The sequence below is a fragment of the Mytilus edulis genome, chromosome 10, assembly GCF_963676685.1.
Source record: "Mytilus edulis chromosome 10, xbMytEdul2.2, whole genome shotgun sequence".
In the NCBI taxonomy this organism is placed as follows: Eukaryota; Metazoa; Mollusca; class Bivalvia; order Mytilida; family Mytilidae; genus Mytilus; species Mytilus edulis.
In genome coordinates, this window is record NC_092353.1 from 41345741 (window position 1) to 41364788 (window position 19048).

The window sequence follows — 19048 nt, forward strand, 5'->3', positions numbered from 1 at the left end:
TAATTTCCCTATTATACATATTAACCAAATATGCTGATCATTACAATCAGTATGCAACAATAAGATCCATACTGATATTGACTATTTGAAACTAGAGGCTCTAAAGAGCCTGTGTCGCTCACATTGGTCCATGTGCATATTAAACAAAGGACACATATGCATGCATGACAAAATTGTGTTTTGGTGATGGTGATGTGTTTGTAGATTTTACTTTACTGAATATTTTTGCTACTTACAATTATCTCTATAATTATCTATAATGAACTTGGCGCAGTAGTTACAGAGGAAAATATTTTGTAAAAATTTACAAAGTATATGAAAATTGTTAAAAATTTACTACAAAGGGCAATAACTCCATAAGGGGTCAATCGACCATTTTGGTCATGTTGACTTATTTGTAGGTCCTCTTTGCTATACACTTTTGCTGTTTACAGTTTATCTCTATCTCTAATAATATTGAAGATAATAACCAAAAGCAACAAATTTTCTTAAAATTACCAATTCAGGGGTATCAACCCAAAAAAGGGGTTGCCTCATTGGTCTGAAAGATAGATCTTGACCTGATCAACAATTTTACCCCATGTCAGATTTGCTCTAAATGCTTTGGTTTCAGAGTTATTTATAGCCAAAATCTACATTTTACCCCTATGTTCTATTTTTACCCATGGTGGCCATCTTGATTGTTTGGTTAGTCGGGTCATCGGACACATTTTTAAAACTTGATACCCCAATGATGATTGTGGCCAAGTTTGGTTCAAATTGTCCCAGTTGTTTCAGAAGAGAAGATTTTTGTAAAAGTAAACAACGCCAAGTGGTGAGAAAAGCTCGTGAGCTAAAAAGAAATTCTAATAACCCTGCCACTATCTTTATGTGCCTGTCCAAAATCAGGAGTCTGTAGTTCAGTGGTTGTCATTGATTCATGTCTGTCAAATTTGTTTTTTTAAATTGTTTTGTTATAAAGTAGGCCATTAGTTTTCTCAATTGAATTGTTTCATATTTTTCATGTTAGGGTCTTTAATAACCAACTATATGATATAGGTTTTTCTCAATGTTGAAAGCCATACCCTGGTCTATAATTGTTTACCTCCACTTCATTTAAATTTGGTGGATAGTTATTTCATCTGCAATCATACAGCATCTTCTTATTTTTATATAATCTCCCTTTTATCCTGACATACTGATTACCTACCATTGTTTCATCTATAGGATAAGTTGTCTTATCTGGAAATATACACGTCGACAGACAGGATACTACTTTCTTAACTCCAGTCGTGTGGCTGATGTTTAGAACATTATCATTAATTAAGGTATTAATTCTCTGAAATAAAAAAACCCACATAAAATGATAAATTAATGGTAAAATATTAATTATGTCATTAACCATGTTAACTACTGAGGATATCAATTATAATTATACTGTGGATTAATGTATTTTGATGAATTGAGAGACATTTGTATTTTTGTGGAAATTTGATATTGTGGCTTTGCTGGTCTGCATGCAAGCCTTTAAAAAAATTACACTTATTGAATATTTGAATTTGTGGTTCATGTTTACCCATAAAATCCACAGTTAACAATCATAATTAGAGAATTTGAGATTAACTTTATAAAGTTGAGATATTTTGATTTATAACTGCTGAAAATTTAGAAATTATTGCAAGGTTTTTATTAATGCAATAATGGGACTGGTTGAGTATCATAATAGAAAGAGATTGCATTCTGATATAACTGATACATATATCTGTATACAAAATGTATATGCACTCTGTGCAGCTTTTCTTGAAATCGCAAAAATACATCTTTTTTTCATTCTTCAAAAATGTTTATGATCATGATCATAATTTTAAAATGCATGCAATAGTTTCTGAATTTTCAGTAGTAAACGGCTAAAACTAAATTTTAGAAAATAGAAATAAACATTCACAATCAATATACACCATCGTGTCACTACATGAAGTGATTTTTGTCATGCTGGTAAAAATAACTTACATAAAAGTCAAGATTGTATTTAAGATTTCTGAACAATCCTCCAACCATAGCAGCTAAATGTATGACATGCGTTGGCTTGATTCTTTTAAATATGGCTTCAGTGGCTGCCCTATCACTGAAAATTCAAAATAATGGTTTTTTTAAATGTAATGACAATGTATCTTAAAGTATAAATTGTATCTCAAAATTTGCACAACAGTACTAACAGACATGACAGAAGATGGTCTTTTCTAGACATTCCAGTACATTTGTGTATTTTCATAAGCATGATAAGTGTGGGCCCACTGACTGCCTAAGAAGGGTCCTGCCCCGGTTATGTTTCAGTGATTTCCAATATAATCAACAAAAATGTTCACAGAAAAGGGGGGACCCCATTCATTATTCAACATGATCAAGAGAGAACTCCTACATGCAGTCAACATATTATAATAATATTGACATATATATACAAATGTATGTACAGGCATTGCATGACTTATTTATTTTGCTGATCACTTTGGGATAGCCACATTTTCTTTCTACCTACAAAAGGACCATGACATGTACACCTACCATTGCAATAAGACTTAACATACAACATTGGAATTGTGCACTTATATTACATGACTTAGTATAATTTAGTGAACTCTCTCGTCAAATAAACTTACGACAAATCTCCATCTTTAGAGGAAAGGAAATGCCATTCCTCATTAGGGTTTTTCTCTTCACCAGTGGCTATAAACTCAATGGCTTTTCCAACCAAACCTGTACCACCAGTCACCATGATAACTTTCTTTTCTGCCATTTTTTAATTTCTGGAAAAGAAAAATGATGGGACATTTATATATTTTATCTGATCAATTTTATCATTGTTTGAAACCAGAATAACAATGAATAAGTCCAAGTACTTGAACAGTCAGGGGACTTACTGAAATAAGTGATTTTTAAATCACTTATTTGAGTAGCAAATTCAAGGTTTTGTCACAAATTGGGATTTTGTAGTTTTTTTTAAATTTTAAACACATAGGTTTAAATAACATCTTTTAATTAGTAAACTTAAAAAATATGAACTTTTTGCTTCTTTTAAGTAGCAAGGTTTATGCCTTTGATGCTATCATTTACCTGAAAATTCTATTTTAGTTGAAAAAATGCTATAATAATGGCTTTACATAATGAACTGATACTATCTTAAAAGATTTTTCACAGCAGTGAGAGTATTTTCCTTTGAAGTTCAAGGTTTCATCTTTCAGATTATGTAATAAAATTCTACTGTTCGCGATAAAAATTTCACTGTTCGGGGGGGGGTTTGAAATTAGTGGGGTTTTTAAAAAAAATGATACTTAAAGAAGTGATTTTTGGGAAGGAAATTGAGGTCCGATACTTAAACAAGTGAATTTATGTCATTATCTTAGATTCAGTACAAGGTCATCACCTGAAATGACCTGGTCATCCTAGACAACACAGATGTTGGTTCTGATAAGTTTAGAAACATAATTAGTCCCTGGATCATTAGTATTCTATATTTCAAGCTATTGTTATGCGTTTACTTTTCTACATTGGCTAGAGGTATAATGGGAGGGTTGAGATCTCACACGTTTAACCCCGCCGCATTTTTGCGCCTGTCCCAAGTCAGGAGCCTTTGTTAGTCTTGTATTATTTTAATTTTAGTTTCTTGTGTACAATTTGGAAATTAGTATTGCGTTCATTATCACTGAACTAGTATATATTTGTTTAGGGACCAGTTGAAGGACGCCTCCGGGTGCGGGAATTTCTCGCTACATTGAAGACCTGTTGGTGACCTTCTGCTGTTGTTTTTTTCTATGGTCGGGTTGTTGTCTCTTTGGCACATTCCCCATTTCCATTCTCAATTTTACTTATATTAAATCACTTCTTCTAGTGATTATTTTGTACTACTTAAATAGGTGATTATTAAAGAAAGACAACTCTAACTTCCAACCTTTATGGAAATAATGTTACTTGAATCAGTGATTTAGAAAATCACTTGTTTAAGTAAGTCGTCTGACTGATGAATATAATATACCATGTACATGTATGAACATGCTTTTCGGTATCTAAAAGAATTTTTTTTTAAAGAATATTTTACTAAAATACACATTCCACAGTTATAAATGATGAAAAATTATTTTGTTAATTAAACCATTTATCATTTTCCTTTGAAAACTGGTCACTTTTGCATCGATTGTCCATCTTTTATTGCACTGGTTTGCAAAATAATTTTGTAATTTAATTTGATTATAATACATGTTGTAATATAATCCTGGTTTTGAAGCAGACAAAGGAATTACTTGAATTAGTGATAAAGTAAAAGTTTTGTCAGGATTATTACAAACATGAGTTATCTACCTTAATTTGAGGTTTAAAAACAATTAGAGCTATAATATGGATTTTTCATCAATCGCAAATGTTTTCAAATGTGTAAAGCTTCAACTGTCAAGACTGTTTGCACCTCAGGCATATACATGTAGGTTGGATTTCATCAGAATGAGCAAACTACACGAACTAGTTAATGTATAACCTGGCTTTTGCAGTTTTCACAAAAAAACTTTTGCTTTCAAAAGCCAACAGCTCTTTTTTCAAATTTTTTTAGTTGGATTCTGTTGGCTTGCAGAGAAGAATTTTACAAACCCAAGATCAATTTTACAGCTTGGGCTGGTGGTCTTGTGGTTAAGACTGGAGCAAAATAATTTGATGTGTCCTGAGTCAGGATGGAACCCAGGATATTCAGTCCTATATAGCAATTTATTGGTAATTACCAATAAGTTATAAACATATTAATTTTACAAGGACAACAAAAGGAGTCAAATGTTCAACAACTACCCTAGATGTAAAACCGTAGCCTTAATGATATTTGTCAAAAATTATACATGTGCTAAAGTTCTGCAGATACACACCTGTAGCGTTACCTCGAATGACCGATAAACATTTTAATATGATATATACATGTACATGTAACAAGAATGTGTCCCCAGTACACAGATACTCCAGCCGCACTATCATTTTCTATGTTCAGTGGACTGTGAAAATAGGGGAAAATCTCAAATTTGGCATTAAAATTAGAAAGATCATATTATAGGGCACATATGTACTAAGTTTCACGTTGATTGGACTTCAACTTCATCAAAGACTACCTCAACCAAAAACTTTAAAATGAAGTGGCACAGACGGAGGAACATACGCAGAGACCAGAAAACATAATGCCCATAAATGGGGCATAAAAAGCAGGTAAGTTCCAGCGTTTTACCCCAACATGTCCAACATGGCGACCAAGGATAACGCAAATATACCATTTGGCCTGGTCGCCATGTTCAGGGTTGGCAAAAACCCGGGTTTTATGAGTATTGCCCAGCCCAGTGGGAAATACTGGGAAAACCCGGGTTTTACTGGGTTTTAGTGGGTAATACTGGGCAATAATGGGTAATATAAAATACTGGTCTAAATTTTATAGAGGATTCAGTGATCAAACACAAATGTAATATATTTGAGATATATATAAGCCAAAATGTAATTCTTCTTCTACTTTCAGTCGCATTCAATTGTCTGATTATTATGACACTGAGATGTGCATGAAGTCCAAAATAATAAATTAAATATTTAGAATTCTAATATGATAACCACTTCAATGACGTTATGTTTAAGTATTCAATCTATGCATTGGATAAAGTAAACAATTCAACAGGATGCTTTACAGTAAATCTTGAGTTGCCGACTTATCCCTCAATCAGATTAAAATGAAAGATCCTGTGTCAGTGTGTCCAAGTACATGCCGGGACACAGTAATTTTATATTTTAATCAGAACTGTAAATTTTAAAATTGACGGTTTCTCTCTGTTTATTTTTTAATTTCATACAGTTGAAAAAGAAAGAGTACAATTCGTTATCACTAACTTGTTTGTATGTGTATTCTGTATATTTACCTGGGTGATAGGGACGCCACGTGAAAATACAGTAGGAAGTGAAGAAACAGGTTTTGTCAAGCAGGTGCTTCCGGTTTTTCAATTAACAGGTTACACTAAAAACCTATTAAAACCTGGACAGAAAAGACCTGAATATAATATACGATTTGATTTATTCAAATTACAATAATTACATTAGATGATCTTAGATGTATGTTTCATTATAATACGTTATTCTAATTGGCTAACTGCACATCTCGCGTTATTCCTTAAGCAATTATGACATTACACAATAAAATTTATCATTCATGATGACACGAGGTCCCACAATAAAGTGCACAGGTTAATTAAATAAAAAAATGATAAATTCTTGTTTTCATGATCCTAGCTAAAGAATGTAATTATAAGTATTAAATGCTTCTTTTTGTAACTTTATACCTGTACGAAATAAGTAGTAGGATTCCACCTAGACACTAGTAGTTCCTGAATGAAGTAGGAATCTACCTAGAACATGTAGAATCAAAGATTCCATATAGAAAGTAGGCGGACATGGAAAAGGAACAAATTCCAGTGGCGGATCCAGAGGGGGGGTTCCGGGGGTCCGCACCCCCCCTTTATTTTGGCCGATCAATGCATTTGAATCGGGACAATTTTGCACCCCCCCCCCCCTGCACCCCCCCCCCCCTTTGCCCTGGGCTAGCACCCCCCCTTTCGAAAATTCCTGCATCCGCCACTGAATTCTGACTGGATTTTTTATAACAAAAAAAATCCTACTATCTAGGGTCTGTTTTGAAAATCTGCTTTAATTATTAATGTTCCTACTACTTGTACAAGATTCCTACCAGAATCAATCAAGTTATAAATTCCTACCAGAAAATCTTTCTACCTGGAATGTTTTTACTTATCTTGATCTGGATTCCTATTGGCTAAGAACAAAAACTTTGCAGTGTTAAATGCAAGCAAGTTCCAGTTCACAAATTCAAAAGTTGGAGGGAAAAAAAATGAAAAGTTGTGTTGGAACACAATGCTGCAAGCTAGGGTCACACAACTACAATATAGAAATGTAAGAACATTTGGCTTAATATGAAGACTGAATGTAATTATTATACATTCAAAATGATTTTTTTTATCTGCCTGCCAAAAATAACTAGTTATCAATTAATTCAACAATAGTGCATAATTTTACTCATTATTTGTTCATAACGTTAACTCTGGGCATATTGTTGGCTTATCTTCATGTTTATGTATAACACAATTTCTAGCTTGCATATATTACAGTTTCATTATACATTTCAAAAGTCCATGTTTTTTTTAAATGAATTTCCTTTGTTCTTTGTTGTTGAGATTCAAACTTAAATCATTGACCCAGTTGTGTATTTGTGAATATACACTTATACATTTTGTATATTTTTAGATTCCTACCAGAAAATATTATTCTGGGTGGAATTTTGAAAAATTCCTACCAGGTTTTCTAGTAGGCATTTTATTTTCCTACCAAATTATTCCTGTTAATTTGCATATTCCTGGTAGGAATATACAATATTCCTTCTAAGAAATTCCTGGTAATTTAAATTTTTCGGCTATTTTCCATGTGGATTCCTACTACTGTCTGACTGGAATAACACTCTTTTCTGGTATAGGAATTCAGAGCGATATTTCTACTATATTCCGTTTACATTCCACCTGGAATATTTCATACAGGTAGGGTTGTTAAAGCGTTGACCGTGCACAAATAAAAAAAAAACGATTGACAAAAAAAAAAAGAAGACAAATTGATTAGACAAAGGATAGAATAATGAGAAGAAGAAAAAAAAATAGAGAAAAATGATCTAAAACAAAATAAACAATACAAAAATGAAGGACCTGCATCCAGACCCTTCTTTATGTTTGAACTATACGTCCATCTGTCTTATTACATCTTTAAGTTATGAAATCTGAAATTCCAATTAAGAGTTCACGTGTTAAATGCTTTATTCGTTGTACATGGTTTCAGTTTAACAAGTTTGTGTTTACAAATCTATCACTCGTTACAAGTGGACAATGGTTTGACAAACAATCATTCTGAATTGATATGATATAAGATGCATTATACACGCACAAAAATAAATAGATGGTATGCTTCCACTTAAGTGATAACCCAGCTATAATTGGTGATGACGTAAATATATTTGTTAAACTGAAATACCCTTAACACAAAGAGGTTGTCTGATAAAACGTTTAAACCCCGACTGCATTTCGTATGCACTGGTGACCTGTCGTCCTAAGTTGGGAGTGTCGATTTCACAAAAAAACTTACGACTAAGATTGATATATATTGCAACTGCATGTTTTATCAGGACAGTATTAATGCGTTAAAATGTTCAGTCGAGAATTATTTTATGTAAAAAGAGGGAGACAATTGAAACATTAAATTATAATCGATTAACATCATTGGTTTCTTTCTATGCCAGAATTTCAAGAAAAGAAACAACATAATATGGTAGGAACAGTAGGAACAGAAATGTAACCTTCCAACAGGCCACCCAGTTCTCACCTGTTTATTCATCGAGTTGTTGTAAACTAAGGTTCTTAAAAGTTTACACGAGGCAGCTTATTTAACATTCACATTCTGACCGGACGTGGCTGCGTACTTTTACATTCCTCACATCCAAACGGACTCCCAATTTGGCATAAGTTATACTGCCGATTGAAAGAAGACTAAAACGACCATATTTTTATTTAGTAGTCAACCTGAAGGAGCAGAGAGAGGCAGCACTTTAAAAAGCTGAGTATTTTATATCTCAATCAGGAGATATTGCATGATTTCCAATCAGACAACCATATATGTCTACCCACAATCAAGCCTTCAAAAATAAGCAAACCCCATACCGTAAAGTAATTGTTTAAGGCCCCGGTGTGAATAATTGAAAAGAAATAACGAACGGCCTGGATTATGCGTTAAAAGAGAAACGAAAAACAAATATGACAGAAAGCAAGCAACGACAGCCACTGAATACCAGGCTTTTACTTCCGACAGGCACATAGTAAAATTGAGAAAGGAAATGGGGAATAAACATACTCACGACTCCTTATCTGTCCTCCTCTGATACTGGACAGTGGTGTGCCACCACAGTATAAGAAAATGATAATTAAAAATCGGATGAAAAGGGTTTGAAAAAATCAGAACGGCACACATGAAGCACAAAACATACCAACAAAATAATTAAAAACAAAGCAAACAACGAGTCCGAATTTGACCACGGTTAGTGGAAATCAGAACATTATATTCTCAAGTTCTCGAAGTTTCGACAATACATCGAAACTCTATATTTTGCAAGATATAGGAAAGTTTGTAAAACGACGACCGACCAAGGAACAGAAAACAGACGAAACCACCAATAGGTCTTCAACGGAGCGATAAAATCCCGCAACCGGAGACGGACTTCAGCTGGCCCATACACAATAATGTATCTAGTTCAGCGAAATGGACGCTGCACTAATATCTAAAACATATAAATGAACTTAACTTTAAAAAAAAAGAAAAAAGAAATACACACATTTATATGCTACAGGAAAATCTTCTACTTATGATCAGCCAATGTTTTCGTAGATCAGTTTGATTCTAACAAGTTTGTTTTTAAAAACTACATTTTTTTGTACATGCAGACCTTGTTACAGGAATGACACAATGATTGCTAGATTTCAATAAATACAAAACGTTTCTGGAATTTACATCATTATTCGACTGACGTATAATGTTTGCAGTTCATGCCAATCAATTTAAATGAACAAACATCAATCGCCAAACTTGGGTGAATGCGCAACTCGAAGATACGGAATCGGCCGAGTTGTGACGAATGGAACAAACATTATAGATTAGATCTGTTTCCATACAATAATAGTTACACCTAAAATATTATTCAACAGACGCAAGACTACACTCAAGTAAGGTTTATTGTTGGATAAAAAAAATATGCATACACTATGGAAAAATTGTAAGTATATAGATTTACTTTAGAGTAATAGCAGTTCACTTGTTTTATCAACTGCCTTTGCGGGTGATATTTTGAAATACTATCTAACATTTATAACGTTTCGGACAATTTCAAATATACGGCTTTGAGCGTTCCTAAAGAGGATAAATCCAGAAAAGCGCCTCGGACGCATGCAATTTATGACGTTTTTATTTTTATACAAGCTAAAAGTACTAAACTTTGTATTAAACTTTACACCAACAACACTGGTTAAAGTTAACTTTAAATTTTGATATTTAACGTGACGGTACCCAAATTGCACCTATTTTGACAGTTTTTTCATCTACGTTTTTTTATGATAAAGACAAAAATGTCCATTCTGTGTTTATTTTGTAGCCGTATCCTTCTTTATTATCAAGATACACCAATTTGATTTTTATTCCATATGGAATCATAGAAAAATTGGTCTAAACTGACCTCCAAACCATCAATGATTCTGAAATGAGGAGTACCCAAATTGCATCCATGCTTAAATTCACATCGTCAAAAGTCTAATAACAGAGCTTTTGTTTAATTTATTCAAATATTTTGAACAATTGGATATTAGTCCATGCTTACTCTTCATTATTTTTTAAATGGATACTTGCAACATACTGTGTTTGCTCATTTTAAAAAGATGACGTTTTGATGACGTCGCATGGCGACGTTTCAGTACATTTTGCTTTTTCAGTAAATACTTCATCTGTTGATAAATACTGTGAACGTTTTGTGCATATCTAAATAGTTTTACCTATGTTGAAAGATGTGCTTAGTATTAAATCATAAAAATACAAATTGTTTAGTCTCTATGAAATCTTGTAAGATTTTCGCTGCTAGTTTTGCTAAATAGGTGCAATTTGGGTACTCGGTGCAATTTGGGTACCGTTACGTTATATAGTGAATTAACTGCCACTTAACTTTGATTCCATCAAAAATCTAAAAAATATTCTACACAATGAATAGATTGCCGTATTATAGCTGTATTTGTCAAAACCTTTCGGCGTCTTGGGTCATCAATGCTTTTCAACTTCGTAATTTATTTGGCCTTAGTTTTGATTCGAGCGTCACTGGTGAGTGTTTTGTAGTCGAAATGTGCTTCTAGCGATAATTCATTGGCACTCTTGCCAAATCTTCCTTATTTATATTGATGAGTTTAATGCATGATGATATTGCTACTTAATAAGTATAAATCATCAAGGAATTCTTGCGAGGTTTTCTATTGATGCGAATGATATGAAAAAGTTAAATCATAAGAATTCGTGTGCATTTAATTGAAAATAGCATATATCTAAAGATAATTCCGAAATTTAAACCTTGGTATTCTTTAACTCTTTGAGTATTCCTTGAAATTATTAAGTAAAATAATAGTTACGAATTATAGGTAATGCATTACATGGTCATTAATTATTTCTAATATCTTAAATTTTCAGATTTGCTATTATGCTTAGCTTGCTTTTTCATCTCGATGCCAAAACCTGTCAATTAACCCAGGAATATGAACCAATTCGGTGCATTACATATGAAAATAGTATGTTTGCATAACTTGATAATAGCATATATTTAAAGATAATTCCGAAGTTTAATCCTTAGTATGCGATTGTGATTATTCCTTATTAAGTAAAAAATATAATGCATTATATGGTCAATAATTGTTTCCAATATCTTAATTTTTCAGATGTGCTATTATGTTTAGCTTGTTTTATCAGCTCGATGCCAAAACCTGCCAACACGGGTATTTTACAAACATTAGTGGACACCATCAACAATGTAACTGTCGGTTCGCACTTGCTCCTTACTTTTAGACACATTCAGTTATGTAGGGATAACAATGATACGAAACCATATGATACGTTTCATGAATTTGACATACACAAGGAGTCTAAAGTCAACAATCTAAGCTTTAAATCTTGCCGTGTATGTTCGGGCGAGTGCAAATCTCACACAAAACATCCGGAAACATGTCATTCAATAATTACATCTAGATCTGCCAATAGCACTGGACACGAAATAATGGAACTCCAAATACGCCATGAACCTGAACTTACGGATGATATATATTTAAAAATAAGCAATGTTTGTCAAGCGCAGATTAACTGTTCGCAACTTACCCAGTCAAAAAAACACTGCCCGAGAGGATATAAGCATGATCCACCTAGAGGAACTACATGGCCTTTGGTCGAAGACATTGCTTTACTTTTATCATTGCTCTGTTTGTGTTTCACTATGTTTATCCATCTTGCGTTGCCAGAATTGCGGAATTTGCATGGCAAGAACTTGTGTAGCTTTGTAGGGGCCATGTTCATCAGTCAAATGTTTATGTTCCACGACTTTGGCATAGAGGACCGGGATATTTGCATTGCCATAGCAATAATTTTACAATATTTCTGGCTGGCTGTCTTTGCCTGGACATCTGTGCTGGCATTTGATATAGCCAGAACATTCAATGCTTACAGAGTACTGAAAACAAGACCCCATATAGAACACAGTAGACGATTTGGAATATATTGTATTGCAGGATGGGGGTTACCATTATTGTTGACCTCTACGTCTTACTTAGTTACTGATAAACTATTCAATAACCAATATGCATATGGCCGTGTTCCGGGGTGTTTTCCTGATTTTTTCATTGCTATTTATATCATGGGCATCCCCCTTTTTATAAGTTCAGTTTTCAATTGTGTCTGTTTTGGCATAATTATTTATGGAATAGAATCCCACAGAAAGAAGGCAGCATTTGCTACGACGTTAAGATTAAAGAAAAGGAAAGGAGAACGCTTTAAATGTATCTTCTATGCTAAACTTTCAATAGTGTGTGGTTCTGCATGGATAATTTTCTTTATGGTACATTTCTATGGTGATATGTTCCGTCACATGACCGCCATGCTTCTTAATTTCCAAGGCATTTTGATATTTCTATCAACCGTCTTATTCAACCGCCGTGCAATAATAGCCGTGAAGAGAAGGATGAGTCGACAGGAATCTGGACCGCCAGACGAAAGGGGTTCTCTTTCAACTATAAGCAAAAACTAACTAAACCATTCCGATATGACCATGATTTGTATTGGTTGTTTGTTGTAACTAGTTGTGTCAGCTGAATATTATTAAAGATGCAAATATAGTTAAGTATTACTTTGTTGACGCGTCTAACTAGTTAACACTTGCTTTACATATTTGTTCATTATTATAGTGATTAATGTTGACCGTTGTACCCTTAATTTGACATTTTTACATTATTATGTCTGGTATACATAATGGAATTTGATGCAACTGTCACACAAGTGAAAGTTTTAGCTAGCTTTAAAATCAGGTTTAATCTACCATTTTCTACATAAGAAGAGAATCCATTCGTTTGATGTATGTGACCTTTTGATTTTGCCATTTGATAAGGGACTTTCCTTTTTGAATTTTCCTTGGAGTTCAATATTTTTGTGATATTACTTTTTGGTTAATTCAGAAACTCTTGCTAGGGTTCTATTGATGCGAACAATGCAATTAAATGACTATAGCAATAATTAATATGATGTTAAATTCTGATGTCTGATTCATATAACTGTTTGCAGATTTCTCTGAAATCATAATAATAAATCTTTAAAGTTGACAATGGCAATGGAGAATGTGTCAATTAAAGAGTCAACAACCCGACCAAAGAGTAGAAAACAACCGAAGGCCACCAATGGGGTTTTAACACAGCGAAAAAATCACGCACTCGAAAGCGTGCTTCAGCTGGCCCCTAATTCTATTTTCAATTTTAAATGAACTAAAATTAAAAATCATAGAAGACTACTAACAAAGACTCCTGACTTTATACAGTCGCAAAAATGCGGTAGGGTTAATCATGTTTAATGGAATCACAACCCTTCCCTATACCTCTGGCCAATGTAGAAAAACAAAAACACAGCACTACCCACAGTGAAACCCAGTTTAAAAGAAGTCCGAGTACGATGTCAGGATAGGTAAAAATTGCAGTGATAAATGCGCACGATAATGTCTGAATCTGCAATGAGCCGAATAAGCCAAATCGATCTTTATTCTTTTATAAATTGGATTTTGTATTAATCACACTTTCATCCCATTGGATCAATGATGAGGTTATTTCATTGATGAAACAAGAATGAACTTATTTTGTTTTTAAGTTTCCTCTTTGACCAAATCGTCATTTGATTACCTGCAAGACTTACAAATTCCTTTGTATATAAAGACTATCTGAATTCATTCTGAATAAATAAAAAAGGTGAAACGAAAAGTTTGCATTTGATGTCAAATACAAATTCAAATTTTGTATTCAACTGACCCAACTAAAATCATGGTACACAAATAATTATAACATGCACAAGAATAACGACCGGGCAACCTATACCAACCCCTAAATCCGCCTTTTAGTGTCACACTATTTCATTAACAGGGGTGTTATCCTTAAGCATTAACTGCTCTAACAGTGCAATGAGAAAAAACGAACGAATCGACACTACATATATAAGGGTTACGGCTTTGATAATGAAATAGGTGGCCGATACCATTTGTCTATGTCTATGTTTTAACTAACAAGAGACATGTTTTCGTTTTCGGATTTTTAAATACTTGAATAGTCGTCTGATTTGTAATTTTTACCCGTGGTATCTTATTTCCATTTTTGATATTTTAAAAGATCGAGTGTGTATTCGCATGGTAGGTGCATGATGCCTGCGTAACATGATCAACTGAGACTTTCCTTTGAAAGCATAGGGTTTGATATCATGAATATAAGAAATAACAATACATTGAAGTAGCGTCTTACTACGAAGTTCACTGTGTTCCAAGCATTCCATACAATGAGCATAAGGCTCTGGCGAACCGAGTCCTATACTTAAGGTGATGGGACGTGCCGCTGGAAAAGAAAAATAGCAAAGATACTGAACTCCAAGGAAGATGCAAAATTAAAAGACAAAACACATCATACGAAAAGCTCACATTTCCAGTTTAAATATATGTGAATTAATGAGGAAATAATCAGGAAATTTACCATGCATACGGATGAAGACCAACAGACGAATAACTTGCAAATTGCGTTTTGTCTTACCGTTCGATCTTATATATATTTTAGTTAATAAGGGCTGCTGCACTTTTGGTGATGACTAAAATATTTGAAAAACCTAATTTAAATGTCGAAGACAGATACAGAAAAGCGCTCCAGATTTTAAGAATATTTAAAGTGATTTATTTCATTTTAAAGTGTTGAGTAAAATATAAATTGGCCGCAAGTAAAGTGAAACAAGGGATACAGAGCTATGGCAAAGCATCACATTTCCATAAAACAATATCCCTTTTTCATGATAGTGCTGACGAGAATGACAACTTGGCTCATGATACTCCAGTGGACCACTAGCAGAGGTATCGAGTCAGTAAAAGACACCAATTTTAAGATAACACCAGTTTTTAAATAACATTGATTTGGATTTTTTTTTGTATACACTATCTTTTATTGAAACTTGATGTTTCTGTGCAAACCTGTTTTGTCTTTTACATCATGAACATATGTTTATTAGATAAATCATAAACCAATGTATCATAAACACATTTTTACCAGTTTATTTTACATTCATCATAATTTTGATTTATATATCCGGATAAACATAACAAAAACATATACAAGTATGCGAATAATAAAAACATTTTGTTACTGAACAGTTCAACATGGATATGATGTTGCAACAAACAAATGTTAAGAACCGGTGTGTTTTTTTCTTCAGATGCATTACTGTCTAAGCAGCATTGGTTTCATTTATTCTATTTCATCAAGATTTCCAGATATCTCTAAATATTTATTTAGATATTACGTGTTCTGAACAACTGAACTATTGATATGTTTAATGCTGCAGGAACAATGCTCATGAGGAAGGACAAAACATATTTTGTTATTAACTCTTGCATGTGAAGAAATTAATTTTTACTGTGTTTTATGTACAATTTATCATTATTGACTCGTGACCACATCTTCTGTCCAAAAACTCTACTTCATTGATGCTATTCACTAATTCGAGATTCGTGTTTTTCATTCAGCTCAAACTGATAATAGGGTTTACCAATTAATAACCGATACTTAAACTTGTTTAATAATGCAATCGCTTGTCATTAATAAAAACAATATTGAACAAGTCAACATTTTGAAAAACCTTATACGTAAGACAGGTGTTTATATAATCATTTAATAACCGTTAAAATAGAAAGTAAGCAATACAAATCAAATCAAATAAAAAAAAAATCCAAAAAAAATCAAGATGATGACTAACGTGCAGAAATATAGTCACTGTTATCAGTCTCTCTTAAAATGTTTAGCGACAACATTTGTATGCTCCACAAATATCACTATGATAGTGATCCACCACTTCGTGATCGAAACATATAGCTCTACACCATCCTCTGTTATTGGCACAGGAATGACTGTCATGGTCTGACTCTTTAAAGGATTAGTAAATATAGAACCATGTACAATATTCATATATATATATATATATATTAAACATTCTTATATTTACATACTAAATAGTGTGTTATAATTACATTGTTAGGCAATCTCTCTCTCTCTCTCTCTCTCTCTCTCTCTCTCTCTCTCTCTCTCTCTCTCTCTCTCTCTCTCTCTCTCTCTCTCTCTCTCTCTCTCTCTCTCTCTCTCTCTCTCTCTCTCTCTCTCTCTCTCTATATATATATATATAGACAATAATAGTGCATTGATGAGGCTTAAAAAAGGGGAAATGCGAGGCTCTGCCGAGCTTTTTCCCGTTTCAGTCCAAATCCTTATATCGTTGATATGTCAAGTCAATGCACTATTATTGTCTTTATACTGCAATCTAAAGAAACAATTTTCAATTGTTGTTTAATGTGTTAATGTTATTTATTTGATTTAAATATTGTGAAAAATCTCCCTTGATAAGGCCTCATAATATGCAGGCGGAGAAATATACCATTCGATGAAATGAACATTACCTGTTTAAACCTGCAATCGATGGTGGACAAAAAGATGGACTAAAATATCAGCATTTAGCATAAAACATGATTTATGATTTATAGGTTGCAAACAAAAAATATTAACAAGTGAAATATTTTTTCTCTCCAAAAATTGTAAAAAAAAACCAAGTTTGAGTCGTTCCACGCATCGTTGTATACATTGGAAACAAGAAAAGGTTGAAGAGGTCGTATGAAGAACTAGTTTTAATTTCTACAACTTCCATTTAAATATTCATGAGGAAAAATGATATCGGGTCAGTGAATGTATATGACATAGAAATATACAGTCAACGCATTTTGACTGCTCAAATAGAACGAGTGCAGTATAAAGTAGATTACAATATTTTGGATTCAATAACTAGATATGATTTTAAAAAGAAATGTTGATAATACGTCAATACTTTTTTCAAGGATATGTGTGTCCTCGTATACGAATCTCAACAACAAAATCTGTTTCATTGTTAATGACATTATATAAAAGAGGGACGAAAGATACCAAAGGGACAGTCAAACTCATAAATCTAAAACAAACTGACAACGCCATGGCTAAAAATGAAAAAGACAAACAAACAACAGCACACATGACACAACATAGAAAACTAAAGAATAAACAACACGAACCCCACTAAAAAAAATGGGGGTGATCTCAGGTGCTCCGGAAGGGTAAGCAGATCCTGCTCCACATTGTGGCACCCGTCGTGTTGCTTATGTGATAACAAATCCGGTAAATAGTCTAATTCGGCAGGTCACATTCATGAAAGGGAAGGGGATTGTAGTTACGACGCAAGGAACATATCCGATATCATTTGTGAAACGGTTATTCCATAACGGTCAACCAACTCGTGATGGCGTCCGTAAAATTTACGAAGGGATGATTTCAACTTCACCATATAAACTTCATAAAAAGAGAGTTCTATTTTGATATTTTATCTGAAAACCAAATATATCGTCCTTTGACACTTTTACAACTAGAAGAAATTCTAAACAGTCAAATATCCTGGTTATGTAACTTTGGAATTTCAGCCAAATATGATGAACGCAGTTATCGTTCTTTGGAATAGATAAGACATAAACAATTCTTAAAAGTTCTCACAAACCATGCAAACGGGTTTTAAGGTATCCATGAAACAAATTCTATAGTGGATGGTGTAAATCAGATATGGAAACTCAGCATTCTTAAGATGAAATGGAGTACATGTGATTTACGTCTCTTTCATTGTGCACTGATATAAATGCAGATACTTTTGTTACTATTACACAGTATTATGCAACTCCTTTTAAAAACGTCTTTAATTTTATTTGTAGATAAAGACATCTTTCTGCAGGAAGGGACATACATGCTTTAAATGATTTTTTAAATTCAATCGGCGTCTTCATTTTTTTTATTGCCAACATATTAAGCAGGTTTTTAGGACGTGTTTAAGACGACAATATTATAGAATAGTTCCCTAGTGGTACAATTGAAGTAGTTCGTTCGAATTTTTATTTCGGACTCCACCATTGCTTTGTCGACAAGGTCCAAAATGTATATAAAAAAACAAAATTGATTATACTAACTTATTCCATAGTTGACAACAGCATACACCCCATACGCCGCTACTAATGCAAGAAAGAAAGGCCCTGTAACCGACAATCCTGCGTATGATGCTAGTGGTAGTAATACTTGCGCCTGACGCTTTTCATCTTCAACCTTAGTTTCAGCTAAGGCTAATCCTAAAATTGGTCCTGGGATTATCAGTAACATGGTATAAAACAAACAAAGAAATGTCATCTTGTCCATTTTAGATTTCTTAATTTCTAGAATAAAAAAGACAAATAAAGGTCATATATCTATGAATGAGTTTGAAGACTTCTCGAAAAGAAATATCAGAAAAATGCTATTTGTAAATTATAATCATGATATAGTTAATTGTTGTAATTGATCTGGAACTAGTAAGTATTCATTATCGGAACTGTGTGTCTTCTTTTCATTTCGTTTTTGTAGTTGTGTTCTCTATGTTTCGTAGTGATCTGTTTTGTTAAGCACTCTTAACTGATTTAATTATTTTTTCTGTCTGCCCGGGGACATGTGTGTTGAGGGTAACTTTCGAAAGAAAAAAACTGATGATAGAGTATTAATAAATTTAAAAAAAATGTTTTGTTTTTAGTTTAGCAATATACCCACCAATTACTTCACGAATTGGATTATTCAAA

General features: G+C 33.2%; 3 protein-coding genes across 4 annotated transcripts in view; 1 reads left to right on the top strand and 2 right to left on the bottom strand.

Moving 5' to 3' along the window:
• The window catches only part of LOC139491185 (GDP-L-fucose synthase-like), a 13683-nt gene extending 7672 nt beyond the window's left edge, over positions 1-6011 (bottom strand). Inside the window, exons 1-4 of one of the 2 annotated variants that reach the window (XM_071278658.1) lie at positions 5904-6011; positions 2637-2783; positions 1990-2104; positions 1190-1318 (exon numbers count right to left, since the gene is read on the bottom strand). In XM_071278658.1, coding sequence (XP_071134759.1) covers positions 1190-1318; positions 1990-2104; positions 2637-2773 — 381 coding nt within the window. In that variant the 5' untranslated portion in view covers positions 2774-2783; positions 5904-6011. Of the gene's footprint in view, positions 1-1189; positions 1319-1989; positions 2105-2636; positions 2784-5874 lie in introns of both variants that reach the window. The other variant, XM_071278659.1, reaches the window with a different exon arrangement.
• A 5542-nt stretch (positions 6012-11553) lies between these two features.
• LOC139491187 (probable G-protein coupled receptor Mth-like 3) lies at positions 11554-12992 on the top strand. Its single transcript, XM_071278662.1, has one exon. The coding sequence runs from the start codon at positions 11585-11587 to the stop codon at positions 12902-12904; it is 1320 nt and encodes a 439-aa protein (XP_071134763.1). The 5' UTR covers positions 11554-11584; the 3' UTR covers positions 12905-12992.
• Positions 12993-16042: 3050 nt separating this feature from the next.
• On the bottom strand, positions 16043-18672 carry LOC139491186 (big defensin-like). Its single transcript, XM_071278661.1, has 2 exons — positions 18413-18672; positions 16043-16307 (listed from the first exon to the last, which is right to left on the bottom strand). The coding sequence occupies exons 1-2, from the start codon at positions 18633-18635 to the stop codon at positions 16183-16185; spliced, it is 348 nt and encodes a 115-aa protein (XP_071134762.1). The 5' UTR covers positions 18636-18672; the 3' UTR covers positions 16043-16182.
• Positions 18673-19048: the final 376 nt, after the last annotated feature.

Bases quoted from the DNA above. Each gene is read 5' to 3' on its own strand.
- LOC139491187 (XM_071278662.1), top strand. From the start codon at position 11,585: ATGCCAAAACCTGCCAACACGGGTATTTTACAAACATTAGTGGACACC.
- LOC139491186 (XM_071278661.1), bottom strand. From the start codon at position 18,635: ATGGACAAGATGACATTTCTTTGTTTGTTTTATACCATGTTACTGATA. The intron at 16,308-18,412 runs GTTAGTATAATC...AATCCTTTAAAG, and splicing joins TGTTGTCAACTATGGAATAA to AGTCAGACCATGACAGTCAT.